Below are 19,794 nucleotides of genomic sequence, written 5' to 3' on the forward strand. Positions count from 1 at the left end.
TCTCTCTCTCTCTCTCTCTCTCTCTCTCTCTCTCTCTCTCTCTCTCTCTTCTTTGTCTATCTGCCTCCCTCTGTATCTCTGTCTCTCTCGCTTGCTCTTTCTCTCACACACACACACACACACACACACACACACACACACACACACACACACACACACACACACACACACACACACACACACACACACACACACTTTAATTCAATCACCCTTTTTCTCTCTGTCTCCTCTGTCTGTGTCTGTGTGGGTCTGTTGCTCTCTCTCTCTCTCTCTTCCTTTCACACTCACATAAAGACACACACACAAAGACAGGCACAAACATGCACCCACGCACAAACACACTCACACGCCGCCACTACTCAATATGTCAATCACCTTGATATAGGTACCATGCCACACCATCCACAATTTTAATTAGGTATGCCTACCTGAAGATTATTTTTCAGGATATTTTATGAATTTCAAGATGGAATAATACAAAATAACATTCACAGACTGCCAGCTATCACAATATGTTATTTTATTGAGAACAATACGTAAATACATCAGTGAATATCCCCCTATATGTATATCCTTGCTTACTTTTTAGGTCCATTCCTCACTTTATAACATATACTTAGTAAAAGTCTCAGCAGCCTGCACCAGAATACATTAGTCAGTATTTCAGCTCTCTTTTGTTTGTGCTTTTCATTCCAAGACTGAGTGACAGCTCCGATTTCCAAATGGGAGAACAAGAGAGGGAGAACGAGGGAGAAAAGAGAGAGGGAGCGAATTAATTGGATCGAGAAAATTAGCATAACATTAATGAACGCTCCCTGTTGAGACTCATAATTGTGAAATGCCGCGCGGAGAGACGGCGAAGTGCCTAGCCATTGTTTATTTAGAAGACTGTGGAGAGAGAGAGAGAGAGAGAGAGAGAGAGAGGGGGGAGAAAGAGAGAGAGCGACAGAGAAAGAGGGCTCGGGGGCAGATTTTTTTTTTAACAACCATTCTTACCATTTTGTTGGACTTCTTTTTTTTTTGTCCTCGTTGTTGTTTTTGTCTTCTCGAGATCCATAGCAGCTTACCATGAGCACGATTATGGAATGCATATGGAAAAATCATATGGAATATGTTGAATGCACTTTTGGAGACCTACCTATATTATCGTCATTTATCAAATATATATATATATATTGCACCTTTTTCTTTTGAATTTTAAACCTCTCTTTTACTTCTGATAAAAATCGAATTACACCTTTCTTTTCAGTTATTGACAGCATATCATCCATTACCTATAGGACATTTATCCATTGGCCTTTAGTGTAGAACTACTAGGCTATTCGTTTTTTTAAATGACAACCTACCTCATTTATCCAAATAAAAACACACCCCCAACAAATCCTAGTCTTGGCTCTGAGGCGAATTAGGAATTGGTCGACTTTTGGAGGTCGACGTGGGGTTAATTTCATACTGTACTTTGAGTAAACATCATCCCGTCTTCCTCACGTCACAGTGAGCCATAGCGATTTCTATCTCGCTATCTTGGTGTCGCTGTTCAGATAAAATACGCCCTTTCCTCACATAAATGGAGTCTTTATTGTCTTTCGAAAGGCACTCGTGGGTTTCCCATCATTTATCAGTTCTTCCCAAAGAGACTGACGCTTTCCTGGCCAAGGGTCAAAACCGGCTTTTTTTTTGCGGGGTCAGTGTATTTAAGCCTTTCCATGTATGAGAGCCGTAAAGCAGGCTTCCTACCATTCAACCTGAAAATAGCACTTGTTTTCAGGCTCAAATCCAGGGATTGTTCCCTGAGCTAGGGGGGGGGGGGCATATAGTCGTGTCAAGAGGATGGTATCAGAGAAAGAACAAACATGGGTTTAGTGGGCTATATGCATGTTCACTTTGCCTGCAGACAGTCCAATGCCATTATAAAATAGCTCTGTAGTAATAGAGTGAATGGCATTGGTGGACCCTGTGACTCGCTGGTCTGGTATTTTTGTTTAAACGTCTCAGAGTAGGAGTGCTGATTTAGGATGAGGTCCGTCCCCCCTTACATATAATCGAATTCCTTATGATCTAAAAGCCGAAACTGATCCTATATCAGCACTCCTACTTTGAATACTGGCCCAAGTCTGTTTTAATAGGCCTATGAGTAGGTGAATTGGCTGGTTAAGAGAACTGCTGAGGACTGTCCTATTCAAACTGCCAAACTGGCCCGCGTGTCCTCTTTGTGATGACGTCATAGGTCACTTGATGATGCTCCTTGTTGGATTCTCAAATTGTCCACAAGAGTTTCAGATTCAGCATGTATAGGTGATACCCTTTGGAGCAAAGCTCACATAGTGATTTAAAGATCCATTTTCACCAACATGGAAAACATGTCGTGTGTGCGTTTCAATACTTCTGAATCTAACATGTGCGCGCGTGTGTGTTCTTGTTCTCCATCTGCAGCTGTGTGTCATCCTGGAGCCCATGCAGGAGCTCATGTCTAGGCACAAGACCTACAACCTCAGCCCTAGGGACTGTCTGAAGACATGCCTGTTCCAGAAGTGGCAGAGAATGGTGGCCCCACCAGGTAACGTTTGTACTGCCTTAATAACCAAACACACTTGTCTGCAGCTGTCAATGGCAGTGTCCCAAATGGCACCATATTCTCTTTAGAGTGCACTGCTTTTCACCAGAGGCCTATGTGACGCAGACAATGTTGTTATAGTGACTTATAAGTAATAGGAAAGCTGAGGTGACATAATGACAATGGTTGGATTGTCTCATTTCTAATGAGAGCATGTTGAAGAACAGAGAAGGTAAATATCTATTATATATTGCGTGTGCTTAAAATGTCTTCTCCCTGTCAGGAATCGGGAACTTTATCAGCAATTCCTGAGACAGACAATTCCTATTTAAATAGACTGTAACCAGACATTTCAAGGTATTATGATTGATCGTTTGAAGGGTGGTTCTTGAAAAATAGTTGGCTTAAATTGGCTGTGCAGTGTTAAACCTGGAGTAGAAATGAGCAGGTGTTTTGGACATATTTGAGGCCTGCAAATTACTGCAATGTTCGCCAGGGCATGACAAGACGTCTTTAAAAAGCAACACCAGTAGAAACCCTTTGACTCAGATCTGTGTAATGTGTGCGAGGCTTCTGAACTTTAATTAAGGGTGGCTGGTGTAATCAAACTACAAGATCCAACTCCCTCGGTTGATAGCTCCCCAGAGGTTTGAATTTTTACTTTTATAAAAATCCCCCAATAATCTTTATCACTGTCATTGAGCGTAAAATCTTCTTGAACAGACTCTTTGAAAAAGGAGACGTTGAACTGTCATTGTCTAATTGCTCACAAGGGGATAAACCTTTGTTCAATTGCATGTTGTATGGTGTTAGGGATCAGTGAAAAAAATGTTTAAGATGCCAAACATATCAACTGTATAGGAGCTGATAGCAGCTTGGGGATCCAGAAGCCTTCGGAACGGATTCAGACCCCTTGACTTTTTCCACATTTTGTTAGGTTACGTAGCTTATTGTAAAATTGAGTCAATCGTTTTTTTTCTTCATCAATATACACACAATACCCCATAATGACTTTTAGAATTTTTTGAATTTTTTGCTAATTTATACATTTAAAAAAGGAGAATATCACATTTACATAAATATTTAGACCCTTTACTCAATACTGTGTTGAAGCACCTTTGGCAGTGATTACAGCCTCGAGAAAGTATGACGCTACAAGTAAGTAGACCTGTATTTGGGGAGTTTCTCCATTTCTCCTCTGCAGATCCTCTCAAGCGCTGTGGGGTTGGATGGGGAGCGTTGCTGCACAGCTATTTTCAAGTCTGTCCAGAGATGTTCAATGGTGTTCAGGCTCTGGCTGGGCCACTCAAGGACATTCAGAGACTTGTCCCAAAGCCACTCCTGCATTGTCTTGGCTGTGTGCTTAGGGTTGCTGTCCTGTTGGAAGGTGAACCTTCACCCCAGTCTGAGGTCCCGAGCTCTCTGGAGCAGGTTTTCATCAAGGATCTCTCTGTACATTGTTCCCGTTCATCTATGCCTCGATCCTAACTAGTCTTCCAGTCCCTGCCGCTGAAGAACATCCCCGCAGCATGATGCTGTGAACATGTAGGGATGGTGCCAGGTTTCTTCCAGACCTGACGCTTGGCATTCAGGCCAAAGAGTTCAATCTTGATTTAATCAGACCAGTTTGCCTTTTGGCAAACTCCAAATGGGCTGTCATGTGCCTTTTACTGAGGGGTGGCTTCCATCTGGCCACTCTACCATAAAAGCCTGATTGGTGGAGTGCTGCAGAGATGGTTGTTCTTCTGGAATCTCCACACAGGAACTCTAGAGCTCTGTCAGAGTGTCCATCGGGTTCTCTGTCACCTCCCTGACCAAGGACCTTCTCCCCCGATTGCTCAGTTTGGCCAGGCGGCCAGCTCTAGGAAGAGTCTTGGTGGTTCCAAACTCCTTTCATTTAAGAATGATAGAGGCCACTGTGTTCTTGGGGACCTTCAATGCTGCAGACCTTTTTTAGTACCCTTCCTCAGATCTGTGCCTCGACACAATCCTGTCTCGGTGCTCCTGTCTTCGACCTCATGGCTTGGTTTTTGCTCTGACATGCACTGTCAACTGTGGAACCTTACATAGACAGGTGTGTGTCTTTCCAAATCATTTCCAATCAATTGAATTTACCACAGGTGGAGTAAAATCAAGTTGTAGAAACATCTCAGGGATGATCAATGGAAACAGGATGCACCTGAGCTCAATTTAGAGTGTCATAGCAAAGGGTCTGAATAGTTATGTAAATAAGGTATTTCTGTTTTTTTATTTTTAATACATTTGCAAAACTTGCTTTTGCTTTGTCATTATGGAGCATTGTGTGTAGATTGCTGGGGAATTAAACAAATCAATTTTAGAGTAAGGCTGTAATGTAACAAAATGTGTAAAAAGGCAATGGGTCTGAATACGTTCCGAATGCACTGTATGTGTTACATGTTGCCTTGACTCATTGCTGGTTTCCAGACTAGTGGACTTTATACTTCACATTGTATTGGTTGTACAGCCAGGTTATTAAAATGGTTGCTTTTGTCATTTGAAACAGATCTTGGATCAGTTTTGCTGGTCATACGTTATTCGTGTGCCACTACAGCTCGTCCGTCCAGCTGTGTTTTTAAACAAAACTAAACTGAACTATGCCGGTCTACTGTAATTGTAGTTTCCTCATTAGTCAAGTTTTTCATCTTTCCTCCAATTCTTCTCGGACCAGGAAAATGGTTCTGTTTTAGCGAGGAAGGAAGCACAGATGCATTTATGCGCTGATAAGTATTTTTTTGTGGAAATGGATTTGAGTTTTAGTGCGTTTTTTGTTCAACATAAAGGTAAACAGTTGTGATGCCAGAAAAGGATTTCATGTTCCTGTACCCAGGCTTGTCAAAGTAGTGGATGGGAATTGGTAATAGACTTAATTTTGATAGTTTCTCGTGACAACCATAAACATTCAAATGTAGTAGTAATAGAGAATTTGATTTGATTGTAGTTGCAAACATTATATTTTTTATTTAAAAAAATGCTCTCCAGTTATCTTATCTACTCAGATAAATGATACACTAAGCATACAAAACATTAAGAACACCTTCCTAATATTGATTCAGAGGAATAACATGGACTCTACAAGGTGTCCAAAGCATTGCACAGGGATGCTGGCCCATGTTGACTCCAATGCTTCCCACAGTTGTTTCAAGTTGGTTGGATGTCCTTTGGATGGTTTAACACACGGGAAACTGTTGAGCCTGAAAAACCCAGTAGCATTGCAGTTCTTGACGCAAATCCCATCTTTAACCTGTCTTCATCTACACTGATTGAAGTGAATTTAATAAGTGACCTGGATTCACCTGGTCAGTCTATGTAATGGAAAGAGCAGGTGTTCTTAATGTTTTGTCCACTCAGTGTGTGTTGCTGGTTTGCTTTTGAATACTAAAGTATCTCCCTTGGTGTGATTAGTATAAGAACCTCTAGAAATGTATTTCATTTTCAGACATCTTTTTGAAGAGCACAGATGATATATATATATTAATGAGATTGAGAGGAATAACATTATCTTACAAACACTTGGTGAGAATGGCTAAATAAATGTATTAATAAATGATGTTTTTCAGAAACAATATTTTGAAGATATAAGTACTGTTAAGATCTCTACTTAACCTATTTCAATACTTTACACAAGATGAATGATCAAGGACATACATGCTTTTTAATTGCATCTTTTATTAATTTATTCATTAAATGTCTAGCTCATAAAAAAAATTACTTTTCATAATTGCAAGTCTTCTACAGTAATAATGTTTAGGCAATATCTTTGTTGCAGGGAATGTACTTTTTTTTCTCCTTCATTCTCTCTGTTTTCATTTCTCTCTTTCTCTCTCTCTTGTCTGGCATTTAATTACAGAAAATAATTAATCACTTCAATAAAACAAAACTAATTTTGGCTCCGGTTTTAGCTGGACACCCACAGAACTTCAAAACGGAAATATTCCCCACAAATCACAAAAAAGGTACCTTTTCTGTCTTCGTATAGTTTTCAATAGAGATCGAAGTAGTCTAGGGGAGCTGCATTCGATTATCTCTGAACGGAATGCCATGAAATACATTGTCGTGTACTTTGTGTTTTCGTCATGACTGCTCAACACCGGTGCCGAACGCGAAGACGAAATTTGATGACTGTCGTGATTCGTTCTACATCACTTGGAAATTGTTTGCTTAAACGCCACACTGTGCATCACTACTCCGTGTGGCGATGCACACAGACATACAATCTGCAAATCACAGCAAAACACAAGATATAAATGGCTACAGAAGCCTGTACAACTACAGATATACTGTAGATACAGTAGGATAAAAGGCGATGTTATCTATCCCAGTAGAGTCATCTTAATGTGGAGAGGCTATCGAGAACTGTACAACACCAAGGTCATTACGGCATTCACGTTAAGTCAAGCAGCACGGTCTATTGTTGAGCAATTATGCAAATATGACAGGGGTTCTTTCTTATTGGTGCATGTCTTGGGAGATTAAACGTCTTTTGATTTCATCTCGGATGTTAACAAAGCATGGATCATTTTTGAGTTGTTGAGTATTGTGCGTATTGTGTGTGTGTGTGTGTGTGTGTGTGTGTGTTTGAGTATGTATGTCTGTCTGTCTGTCTGTCTGTGGATGCTTGCATAGGTGTGTGTGCATGTCTCCATACACACGTGTGTATACGTTGTGTGTTCTTTATGCGTTACTCCTACCTTGGTATATGCATTATGTTGTCCGCCATGGCTCTTGTTTCCTTTGCTGGTCGTGCCAAAGCTGAGCCAACGAGACAGACAACGACGAAGAGGAGGAAAAGGAAGAACTCTGCCAGCAGCGCCAACAGCAGCGTGGGCAATGCCAACAGTAAGAAGAGAAGCCCTGCCAGCAACTTCAGCCTCTCCAGTCAGGTACCTGTAAGCATCAGCTCTACCGGTTTGGCCCTCTCTTACACCCCTATACACCACATACAAACCCTTCTGCACAACTACTACAGATGCACAGGCAGGAAGACATGTAAATGGAACGGAACAATTCATTTATAGGACTATCAATCTACCGCCATAATATGTTTACTGAAGTATTCATCTGGAATTCGAGAGGTATCTTTGTTGCTTCGTTTACACCCTCTGCTCTGGGGGATGGCGTTATCAACCCGGCGCGCCATGGCTCTGGTCTATCCCACATTTGCTTCCTCGACATGGCAATAGAACGGGGCCACTCGACACAGTTTGAGGTTAAACACCTACTTAAACCACTGAGTGTTGCACCTCATGCTTCACATCGCTCCAGGGGATAAAGTGCTATTGCGCTTCAGTTGTTTGCACAGGCTATAGTACTCTCTCATTATCACTCACTGGGTTTGCTAGACGTGCAGCATGTACGGACTGTAAGGAGTCATACTGACCGTTTAGTACTGTGGTCCCTCTGGCTGGGGGTGTTTTTAGGAGGGAGGGGGGCAGGGAGACTGGGGAACTGTGAACTCTCTTTGTTTTGGGTTGGGTTGTTCCACACGGTGCTTTGCAGGTCATTCTTTTAAATCCACGGTGCATCTCTCTTTTTTCTCTCTCTTTCTCTCTTTCTCTTTCCTTCTCCATGTATATATTTTCTCTCTCTCTCTCACACACACTCACATAGACACACACCCTCTCCAACTCAAGCTCGCCCTCTCTCTTGCTCCTTCTGGATCTGCCTCGCACTCTCTCTCTCTTCTTCTTCTGCTCTTTCTCACACACACACAGACACACACCTTCTCCAACTAACTCCCTCTCACTCTCTTTCACGCCCCCCCCCCCCCCCCTATCTCTTACTCAATCACTCAGACAACCACACATACACAAACATGCGCACCCACACACACAATTGTTTTCTCGGTGGATTGCTGTTTGGCTCAGCGCCATCTCTCATGATCACATATCTGTATACCCCCCCTCTCTCCCTACTCCCCAATCCTGAAACACACACTTCCTATGGCTAACGTTGACACGCGTCTTTAAGAGCAGCGGCGGAAACATGCTGGTTACATATGTTGCACGCCAGCTAGCTTTGTCTGAGAAGTTGTTCGTTCGTTGGCTGAGCACAGGCCCTACGTGAGCCCAATGACAATAAGAAGTGGACCCTGGCGAGGAAAGGGAGGGAGGGGGTGAATGGCGGGGGGGGGGGGGGGGGGGGGGGCATGGGGAAGTGAGGGGAAGTGAGCGGGAGGGGGTTGTTGTGTTGTTCAACAGTGACCTCTACTGGTTGCTAGGCTGAAATGACATTGAAAACCATGCAGAGTGCTACTATGTGTTTGCTGATGGATTATTTTGGAACATTCAGGTAGAAATGGATTGCGTAGAACAGATATGATTGCTTGTTAGCTTCATTTGATGAAATGCTATATGCATCCCTCTGAACATTTCACCTCAAGGAATATACCCCTGAAAATAATCCTGAGCCCTTACCTACGCAATCTGTGTTTGCCGATCTTAAAAACCTCTTAAGGATCGAAACCCTTAAAAAAAAAAATCACGTAAAATGACATACCCAAATCTAACTGCCTGTAGCTCAGGTACCTGGAGCAATGACATGAATATTCTTGATACCATTTGAAGGTGAAATTAATGTAGGAGAATATAACACATTAGATCTGGTAAAATATATTTTTTCATCATCTTTGAATTGCAAGAGAAAGGTCACAATGTACTCTTCCAGGTTAGGCGCAATTTCAATTTTGGCCACTAGAAGGCATCAGTGTATGTGCAACGTTTTAGACTGATTCAATGAACCATTGCATTACTATGCTGAAGGTCCTGCCCTTCAATGGGCATAGGGGAGCATCCACCATATTGCTTACACCTGTCCAGTTCCTTCAGACCTGCAAACACAGAAGGAGTAGGGGGCCAAGGGGGTCTGATCCCTCCAAAAGGATGCTAATAAAGTAACTGATAATCAGAAAATTAGCATTCCTAGCTGTCTTAACAGCCCATTGCGCCATTCAGGGCTAGCTAAAGACGAAAAGTAATGAGATGAGTATATAAAACGTTATTAATTAGATCACAATTAACACTCCCCCCAATCCCAGCTGTTGTCATTGGTGGGGGGGGCAGAGGTAGGTTGACAGCCAACTTCACAGGAACAGATGGTGAATTCAAGGCTTGTTGGCAATCAGCATGTTTTGAGCTAATGACTTAATTAGCTATACAAATGAAAAAAATCTGTGTGGATATTGTAATTTAGTCAAAAAGCTCACCTAAATTAATTAGCACGATTTAAGGCATAGTGGCGGTCGCTAGGGGGGTTTTGAGAGAAGTTTTTGAAAAGGGGCTTGTGTTGCGTCTCGGATAAACAATCTACCCCCCCCCCCCCCCCCCCCCCCCCCCCCCCCATACGGAGCCTCTTTGGTGCAGTTATGTATGTGTGTGTCGGTGTTTGTGTGTGTGCGCGCGCATCAGAGGAGGGGAGCGAGAGCTCCCATGCCACGCCGCGTCGACACACATGGGCAGTGAAGCATGTGCTCCATTTAACTGTGCGGCTGCCTTCCTAGATGCAGCGGGAGGTTGTGGGCTGCTGAGGAGAAAGAAGCTTTAGCAGACCAGGGGAGACGAGATGTACAACTCAGCCTTCATAGAACAGCCAACACCGTCCTAACATAGTCCATTTGATCACATATTTATAACTACCGGTAATCAATAATCTAATATTGCTTGAAGTACTGAACTGCGTCTCCTAAATACTGTTACTTGTTTTTAGACCTGTACATATCAAAATAGAGAGTTAGCATCACCCAATTCCTTCACAGTGCAAATAAAGAATCATCCAAAGAATACAACTCCCTATGTTTTCATCTGTGACCTCAACACAAGGGGTCATCTCCTTGAAATATGTCCTACATGATTACTATTGATTGGTCTGTGAGGGGCGGGAAGGGGAGGATATTCCACTTCATCAGTGGGAGGGGGTTTCATTTGTACAGAGTGCTCAGAGCAGGATCAACCCTGTACATGCGGGTTCACCGGTTTCACGGTGCTTCGCCATACACACCAGCCATACACACACTCCTGAAAATGCACCAACTGTTATTGCAGGAGTGGCAGGGGGTTGTGTCAAGACACACAGCCAAGGGTAATGCTCCGGGCTTTACCCCTTTGGTGAAGCAACACACACACATCATCAGCAGTTGAAGCACACCAGCTTATAAATTAGACGGGTTGGAAGCTCATGAGTAGTTGTCATAGAAATGGATAGAGGACTCACTTGCCACAGAAGACTGTGATAGCATGGGCAGCTTATGGGTTGTAGCATAATGCTCTATACAGGTTTTATCCTAGGTTGGGATTCAATCTGATCAGCGTTGTGTTGTAGCACTTTACATTTAAAGATAACTTCCAATTGAGCTGACATCTGCAGCGTTAACCGTAAATGCGACCTCCGCTAACGTCGGGGAAAATGCCTTTAAAATCTGCATGGCCAGCTATCTAGCGCGCTGCGCAATGAATTGAATCACGGCCTTAGTAAACAATGTCTTGTAGCTATAATAGAATGGTGTTGTGTCGCCTTACCAACATATGGTGTCAAAAGTAAGATCTGAACCCACACCTCCATTCTGGGTTAGAATTAGAAGCTCAGGGGTAGGCTACTTGTGTAGGCTACTGGTCTTGATGAGCCTCAATGTCCTCTAGTGTTTTAGCTTTTGACCATTTTGGGGCCCTTTTGACCCTTAATTGCTTTGGGTGGAATATCATGCATAGAGACACAAATTATTCAGCAACAAGCACGAACACAGAAAGCCTTAAAGCAGCAATATGTAACTTTTGTGGGCCACCTGACCAAATTCACATACAAATGTGAGTTATAGGTCTGTCATTCTCATTGAAAGTATGTCTAAGAAGCGGTGGATCTCTTCTATGTGCACTATTTCTATGCTTTCCGTTTTTAAGTTTTGTTTTTGCGTCTTTTACTTTCGGTATTGTACATCAGCTTCAACAGCTGAAAATACAATAATTTTGGTTATGGACAAGATGTTTCACAGCGGTTTAGATGGTACACTGATTCGTTCTACACTATTACTTGCTTGTTTTGTCACATAAACAGAAATTCGTCAATCTATTCGAATTTTTGCAAATCCCTGAGCGATTTCTGCATAGTGCACCTTTAAGTGACTAACATCCCATCATGCTTAGGATCATGTATAAAAACTCTGGGCAGGCCATTATTTTGGCTACCATGGCTATGCCCCAATAGGATGACAATGTTCCCATCCACAGGTATGAAATGGTCACTGAATGGTTTGATGAGCATGAAAATGATGTAAACCATATGCCATGGCTGTCTCAGTCACCAGATCTCGACCCAATTGAACACTTATGGGAGATTCTGGAGTCTCGCCTAAGACAGCGTTTTCCAGCAACATCAACAAAACACCAAATAATTAAATTTCTTGTGGAAGAAGGATGTTGCATCCCCCCAATAGAAGATGCAAAATGGCACTGACAGAGAGGGTCGCCTCGCTTCGAGTTCTTAGGAAACTATGCAGTATTTTGTTTTTTTTATCTATTATTTCTTACATTGCTACCCCAGGAAATCTTAAGTCTTATTACATACAGCCAGGAAGAAATATTGTATATAAGAACAGCATCAACTTACCAACATTACGACCAGGAATACGACTTTCCCGAAGCAGATCCTCTCTTCAGACCACCACCCAGGACAATGGATCTAATCCCAGTAGCTGACCCTAAACAACGGCCCACAGTTCAGCCATCGGTTCAGCCATCGGGCTTCTCCATGAATCGCGCCGACAGAGATAAACACCTCTCTGGGAAGAGGAAGGGCGTGGGTGTATGCTTTATGATTAACGACTCATGGTGTAATCATAACAACATACAGGAACTCAAGTCCTTCTGCTCACCCGAACTAGAATTCCTTACAATCAAATGCCAGCCATTTTACCTACCAAGACAATTCTCGTCAGTTATAGTCACAGCTGTGTACATTCCCCTTCAAGCAGACACCAAGACGGCCCTCAAGGAACTTCACTAGACTCTATGTAAATTGGAAATCCTATATCCTGAGGATACATTTATTGTAGCTGGGGAATTTAACAAAGCAAATTGGAGAACAAAGCTACCTAAATTCTATCAGCATATTGATTTCACTATGCGCAGGGGTAATACTCTCGACCACCACTACTTCCGTGATGCAAACAAAGAACTCCCCCGCCCTCCTTCGGCAAATCCGACCATGACGCCATCTTGCTTCTACCGTCTCGGAATATGTTCCATCGACCTATACGCTGTCACGGTGAGTGAGTTTATAAAAAAGCGCATTGGAGATGTTGTACCCACTGTGACTAAAACCTACATTAACCAGAAACCGTGGATGGATGGAGGCATTCGTGCAAAACTAAAAGCGCGAACCACCGCATTAAACCATGGAAAGAGGTCTGGAAATATGTCTGAATATAATAGTTATAGTTATTATAGTTATTCTCTCCGCAAGGCAATCAAACAAGCAAAATGCCGGTACAGGGGCAGTCGTAATTCAAAGGCTCAGACACGAGACATATGTGACAGGTTTTACAGGAAATCACAGACTACAAAAAGAAAACCAGCCACGTCACGCTTCCAGACTCTTTGCCCGCTTTGAGGATAATACAGTGCCACCGTCACGGCTCGCTAACAAGGACATGAGCAGACCAGCTGGCTGGTGTGTTTACGGACATATTCAATCACTCCCTATACCAGTCTGTTGTCCCCACATGCTTCAAGATGGCCACCATTGTTCCTGTACCCAAGAGCACTCACTTCTGTCATCATGAAGTGCTTTGAGAGACTAGTCAAGGATCATATCACCTTACCGGCCACCCTAGACCCACTTCAGTTTGCATACTGCCCCAGCAGCTCCACTGATGACACAATCGCCATCACACTGCACACGTCCCCATCCCCATCTGGACAAAAAGAATACCTATGTAAGAATGCTGTTCATTGACTACAGCTCAGCATTCAACACCATAGTACCCTCCAAGCTCATCATCAAGCTGGAGGCCCTGGGTCTCAACCCCGTCATGTAAAATTGTGTCCTGGACTTTCTGACAAGCCGCCCCCAGGCAGTGAAGGTAGGAAACAACATCTCCACTTCGCTGACCCTCAACACTGGGGCCCCACAAGGGTGCGTGCTCAGCCCTCTCCTGTGCTCCCTGTTCACCCACAGCTGCGTGGCCATGCACGCTTCCAACTCAATCATCGAGTTTGCAGATGACACAACAGTCGTGGGCTTGATTACAAACAATGGCAAGACTGCCTACAGGGAGGAGATGAGGGCAGTCGGAGTGTGGTGTCAGGAAAACAACCTCTCACTCAACATCAACAAAACAAAGAAGATGATCGTGGACTTCAGGAAACAGCAGAGGGAGCACCCCCCTATCCACATTGAAGGGACAGCAGTGGAGAAGGTGGAAAGTTTTAAGTTCCTCGGCGTACACATCACAGACAAACTGAAATGGTCCACCCACACAGAGTGTGGTGAAGGCGCAACAAAACCCTGACAAACTTTTACAGATGCACAATCAAGAGCATCCTGTCGGGCTGCATCACAGCCTGGTATGGCAACTGCACTGCCCTCAACCGCAAGGCTCTCCAGAGGGTGGTGCGCAACGCATCACCGGGGGCAAACTATCTGCCCTCCATGACACCTACAGCACCCGATGTCACAGGAAGGCCAAAAAGATCATCAAGGACAACAACCACCTGAGCCACTGCCTGTTCACACCACTACCATCCAGAAGGCCAGGCCAGTACAGGTGCATCAAAGCTGGGACCGAGAGATTGAAAAACAGCTTCTATCTCAAGGCCATCACACTGCTTAACATCAATCACTACCTCAGAGAGGCTGCTGCCTACATTGAGACCCAATAATTGTCCACTTTAATAAATGGATCACTAGTCACTTTAAACAATGCCACTTTAAATAATGCCACTTTAATAACGTTAACATATCTTACATTACTCATATCACATGTACAGTTGAAGTCAGAAGTTTACATACACTTAGGTTGGAGTAATTAAAACTTGTTTTTCAACCACTCAACCACTCCACAAATTTCTTGTAAAAAAACTATAGTTTTGGCAAGTCAGTTAGGACATCTACTAGTCGGTTGTGCATGACACAAGTTTTCCAACAATTGTTTACAGACAGATTATTTCACTTATAATTCACTGTATCACAATTCCAGTGGGTCAGAAGTTTACATACAAAAAGTTGACTGTGCCTTTAAACAGCTTGGAAAATTCCAGAAAATTATGTTATGGCTTTAGAAGCTTCTGATAGGCTAATTGACATAATTTGAGTCAATTGGAGGTGTACCTGTGGATGTATTTCAAGGCCTACCTTCAAACTCAGTGCCTCTTTGCTTGACATTACGGGAAAATCAAAAGAAATCAGCCAACACCCCAGAAAGACAATTGTAGATCTCCACAAGTCCGGTTCTTCTTGGGACCAATTTCCAAATGCCTGAAGGTACCACGTTCATCTGTACTAACAATAGTACGCAAGTATAAACACCATGGGACCATGCAGCTGTCATACCGCTCAGGAAGGAGACGCATTCTGTCTCCTAGAGATGAACGTACTTTGCTGCAAAAAGTGCAAATCAATCCCAGAACAACAGCGAAGGACCTTGTGAAGATGCTGGAGGAAACAAGTACAAAAGTATCGATATCCACAGTAAAACGAGTCCTGTATCGACATAACCTGAAAGGCCGGTCAGCAAGGAAGAAGCCACTGCTCCAAAACCACCATAGAAAAGCCAGACTACGTTTTGCAACTGCACATGGGGACAAAGATTGTACTTTTTGGAGAAATGTACTCTGGTCTGATGAAACAAAATAGAACTGTTTGTCCATAATGACCATCATTATGTTTGGAGGAAAAAGGGGGATGCTTGCAAGCCGAAGAACACCATCCCATCCGTGAAGCACGGGGGTGGCAGCATCATGTTGTAGGGGTGCTTTGCTGCAGGAGGGACTGGTGCGCTTCACAAAATAGATGGCATCATGTGGATGGAAAATTACGTGGATATATTGAAGCAACATCTCAAGACATCAGTCAGGAAGTTAAAGCTTGGTTGCAAATGGGTCTTCTAAATGGACAATGACCCCAAGCATGCTTCCAAAGTTGTGGCTTCAATAGTCAAGGTATTGGAGTGGCCATCACAAAGCCCTGTCCTTAATCTTACAGAAAATTTGTGGGCAGAACTGAAAAAGCGTGTGCGAGCAAGGAGGCCCACAAACTTGATTCAGTTACACAAGCTCTGTCAGGAGGAATGTGCCAAAATTCACAAAACTTATTGTAGGAAGGTTATGGAAGGCTACCCCAAACGTTTGACCCAAGTTAAACCATTTCAAGGCAATGCTACCAAATACTAATTGAGTTTATGTAAACTTCTGACCGACTGGGAATGTGAAATAAATCATTCTCTCTACTATTATTCTGACATTTCACATTCTTAAAATAAAGTGTTGATCCTAACTGTCTTAAGACAGGGAATTTTTACGAGGATTAAATGTCAGCAATTGGGAAAAACTGATTTCAAATGTATTTGGCTAAGGTGTATGTAAACTTCCGACTTCTGTATTTCATACCATCTTTTGCACCTTACCAATGCCGCTCGGCCATCGCTCATCCATATACTTAGATGTACATATTCTCATTCACCCCTTTAGATTTGTGTGTATTATATAGTTGTTGGGGAATTGTTGGATACTTGTTAGATATTACTGCACTGTCAGAACTAGTAGCACAAGTATTTCGCTACACTCGCATTCAAATCTGCTAACCATGTGTATGTGACCAATGCAATTTGATTTGATTTAGAGTTCCAGACATTTGTAGAATCTATGCCAAGGTGCATTGAAGCTGTGGTGGCCCAAAGCCTTATTAAGACACTTTATGTTGGTGTTTCCTTTATTTTGGCAGTTACCTGTACATTTCATGTAGTTATCGACATGCTTTGTGACAAAGATTTAGAGTTAGTATAACATGCAGATCACGCCATAAAATGTACATGATCAATATAGTATAATCAATATATAATAAATTCTATGCATCACATATCATCTCTCAGAATTCAATACGTCTCACACATGCAACAATGTGTATCTTAAAATGTCTGACCTTTAACCTGACATTAACCTTTGACCTCTCTCATTTGTCTTCCAGGACGTAATGGTGGTGGGCGAGCCCACCCTGATGGGCGGGGAGTTCGGGGACGAGGACGAGCGTCTAATCACGCGTCTGGAGAACACGCAGTACGATGCCACCAACGGATTGGACGACGAGGATGACTTCAACGGCTCGCCCGCGCTCGGCAATAACAGCCCATGGGGCAGCAAGCCACCCAACAGCCAGGACAGCAAGGCCGAGAGCGCAGCGCCGCAGTCGTCACAGTAAAACACACAGAGACCAAGGATACCAAGAGCACAGTCAGTGCCCCAACTCTCATATGTACAATTGGGTGACATTTAACTCCAATGGTTAAATGTCACTATTTTGGACAGTTTCTAATGACACCATGTTGCCCTCACAGTAAAACACAGAGGGAAAATATCTATTTAAAAAACTGTACCTATTTGGCCCACTAGGGCAGCGCCCTCCAAAACCTCAAATTGTACTGAATTTAACCCCGTTGGCAAATGTTTCCACGTCATGGTCAACGGTGTCACTATCACTCATCATGGTCAATCATCTCCACCAAATACCAGAACAATTCTTCTCCGACTTCCCTGTAACATCCTGAAGAGAGACTGAGACAGAGAACTGACTGACATTGCACAGCAATATCCATACGATAAAGACTACTTTTCCATCTAAATGCATACAGGTTGTATGCATTGCAATGATGACATAAAACAATACTGGGTTTTCTTTTTTCCCATTTTTCCTAGAATTGCTTTGTTTGGATTTGGTGGGAATTCCCAGTGTTAGGGAAGTTGGGATTGCTCTGGGAATGACACAAGGCCAGTGTCTTCATCTGAATTCTCCTTCATGGACACCTTCTCAGTCCTTGAGCTTTAACTGTCATGGGATTCTGTGGGTGTTGCCCTTTTGACCTTTGACCTGCAGGTTGCGACCCCTCTGGGACAGTTGACAGTAGAAGTCAAAACAAAACATCTAAAACAAAATGTCTCTTTTAAGAGCATCAGCCTCAATGAGAACGAACCGGCGAGGTTTTACTCAGCCACCAAACTGCATCCACCACGGCCGAGACGTCGTCGTCTTGAGCATTTGCATCTTTATTGGAAATTAATTTGGCTGTTGGTTTGTTTACGTTGTTGTTGTTGTTGTTGTTGTTTTTTCCGATTTCCAATTAAAAGGAAAGTGACTCTGTTTCACCACTATGGACAACTTGAAGTGGGATACTCGTGTTCCAGGATTTCCTTTCCAGAATTACAGCAGTCATCGCCGATTGTTATTTCACCGCAAACCTGTTCGATCGTGTTTGTAGTCTATTGGTGTTCTTTTGCTTCTCCCCAAAATACTTTGCAATCAGATTTGTACGTTGCCAATCAGTATGTAAACTTCGCTGACATACACCAATGCATTAATGTTTAGTTTTTTTCTTATTTTGGAATTTGTCTTTGTTCTTTCCCTTTAATGACTGACCTATTCCAAACTGATATTAAAGTTCTAATGCAGTTGTTTTCACCTCAATATCAAATCATTTCTGGGTAACAATTAAGTACCTTGTGATTGTTTTAAATTAAAATGTCAAAAGAAACAAAATTAGCCTCTTAGCAAAAAGCAATTCCTCAAGCAAGAATTTTGAACAGCTTTTACACTTAAAGGGCAACATCATAATATTGTCAATTTCACAGTATTATTCCAACCTCATAGTGTGAAAATATATATACATCACAGGCACATCACATTTTTGACTGCAATAGGCCTTTAAATCTTTTTCCTGCATGATTTTACTTTTTTTTTTTTTTTGATATATGTACCTTTTTGAGTTGGTCAGCCATTTTTTGTTGGGGGGGGTTCATCCATTTGGGAACACTGTTACAAGGTTTGTAGCTCTGCAAATAGAGGTGTGACATACAACTTTATTCATTTAAGATTAGCCACCATTTTGAAACCATTTTGTACATGGCAGCTGTCTCGCACTATCTTTTTTTATTTGCATTAGTTTCACATTTCTATGGGGCCTTTCGGATTCTGTTGTCTTGTCCGACAGATTTTTGCAGCTATAAGAAGCTCATTGATCATTTTGACATGTTTATATCCAGTCAATTAATTAGTGCACAGATCAGATATTAAACTATAATGTTTAAGAAATGTTTCAAATGGTTAACATTTGAAAATGTTCTCAATTTATTCATTGTAGAGATTAAAAAATACATTCATTATTTAGCCGCAAATCCAGAAAAAATAACAGCATACTCAAGGCCCTACAGAATTGCAGTTTGAAAACCCCTGTTTTTGTGTTACCAGTTGTTCTTTAATTGACTATTCTTCCTTAAATTCCTCTCCTCATGTTGGACTTTGTTTTAAAATGGCAAGAAGACAACTGTGGATTTATTATAAGATCTTTTGTGTATTTATTTGTGCATTTGTAAGGAAGCTAACACATTTCTGATGTTGTTTGAACCTGGTATTATTAGAACTCTGCACAATTTGTACATTATATCGCAGAGATGTTTTGTGTCATATCTGATGTCTGGTATATATGCTTTGCCATTATGTGTGCCAATAAACTGTGCTTACAGATTGGTCCGATTGGGTTATTGCAGACATTGTGTATGGATTACTGTGCATTAACTGCCCTTGCATGTCTGTTTCTCAATCTGTTTTCCAATACCTTTATTCGAGTCTGTCTGTCCTCTTGTCTAGCAATAGGTAGCCAATTTGAAATGATGTTACTACAGCATAACTGTGCTGTGTGCTTATGTATTCCCAATATGACAAATTGGCTAATGTCAGCCACCACTTCTTAGTTTCTTGATCAATATGACGCGTTATTTAGGGTCAGGGGGTCAACAGGTTCATCAATAGACCAATTGCGCGTTTAAGATGTATAGATCCAATTGTTTCTCTTTGAACAGGATTTTAGTCAGCAATGAATCATTCAGGCATCAGGCTACTAAAGGCAGGGAAGCAGCAGCAGGATATCAAGTGTGAAATATTTGGATGGATCTTTGACATCATCTTGCGGTATTGAAAGGACATCTGAATATCCAATTAGATGAATTACATCCAAATATTTGATGTAT

At 42.3% G+C, this 19,794-nt stretch overlaps 1 protein-coding gene across 6 annotated transcripts in view; it reads left to right on the forward strand.

The window, feature by feature from the left end:
• The window catches only part of LOC109904734 (LIM domain-binding protein 2), an 84,194-nt gene extending 64,900 nt beyond the window's left edge, over window positions 1-19,294 (forward strand). Inside the window, exons 6-9 of one of the 6 annotated variants that reach the window (XM_031790250.1) lie at window positions 2,434-2,557; window positions 6,475-6,528; window positions 7,313-7,461; window positions 16,745-19,294. In XM_031790250.1, coding sequence (XP_031646110.1) covers window positions 2,434-2,557; window positions 6,475-6,528; window positions 7,313-7,461; window positions 16,745-16,975 — 558 coding nt within the window. In that variant the 3' untranslated portion in view covers window positions 16,976-19,294. The remainder of the gene's footprint in view (window positions 1-2,433; window positions 2,558-6,474; window positions 6,529-7,312; window positions 7,462-16,744) is intronic. The other 5 variants (XM_031790251.1, XM_031790252.1, XM_031790253.1 and 2 more) reach the window with 5 other exon arrangements.
• Window positions 19,295-19,794: the final 500 nt, after the last annotated feature.

The sequence above is a fragment of the Oncorhynchus kisutch genome, linkage group LG15, assembly GCF_002021735.2.
Source record: "Oncorhynchus kisutch isolate 150728-3 linkage group LG15, Okis_V2, whole genome shotgun sequence".
NCBI lineage: Eukaryota > Metazoa > Chordata > Actinopteri > Salmoniformes > Salmonidae > Oncorhynchus > Oncorhynchus kisutch.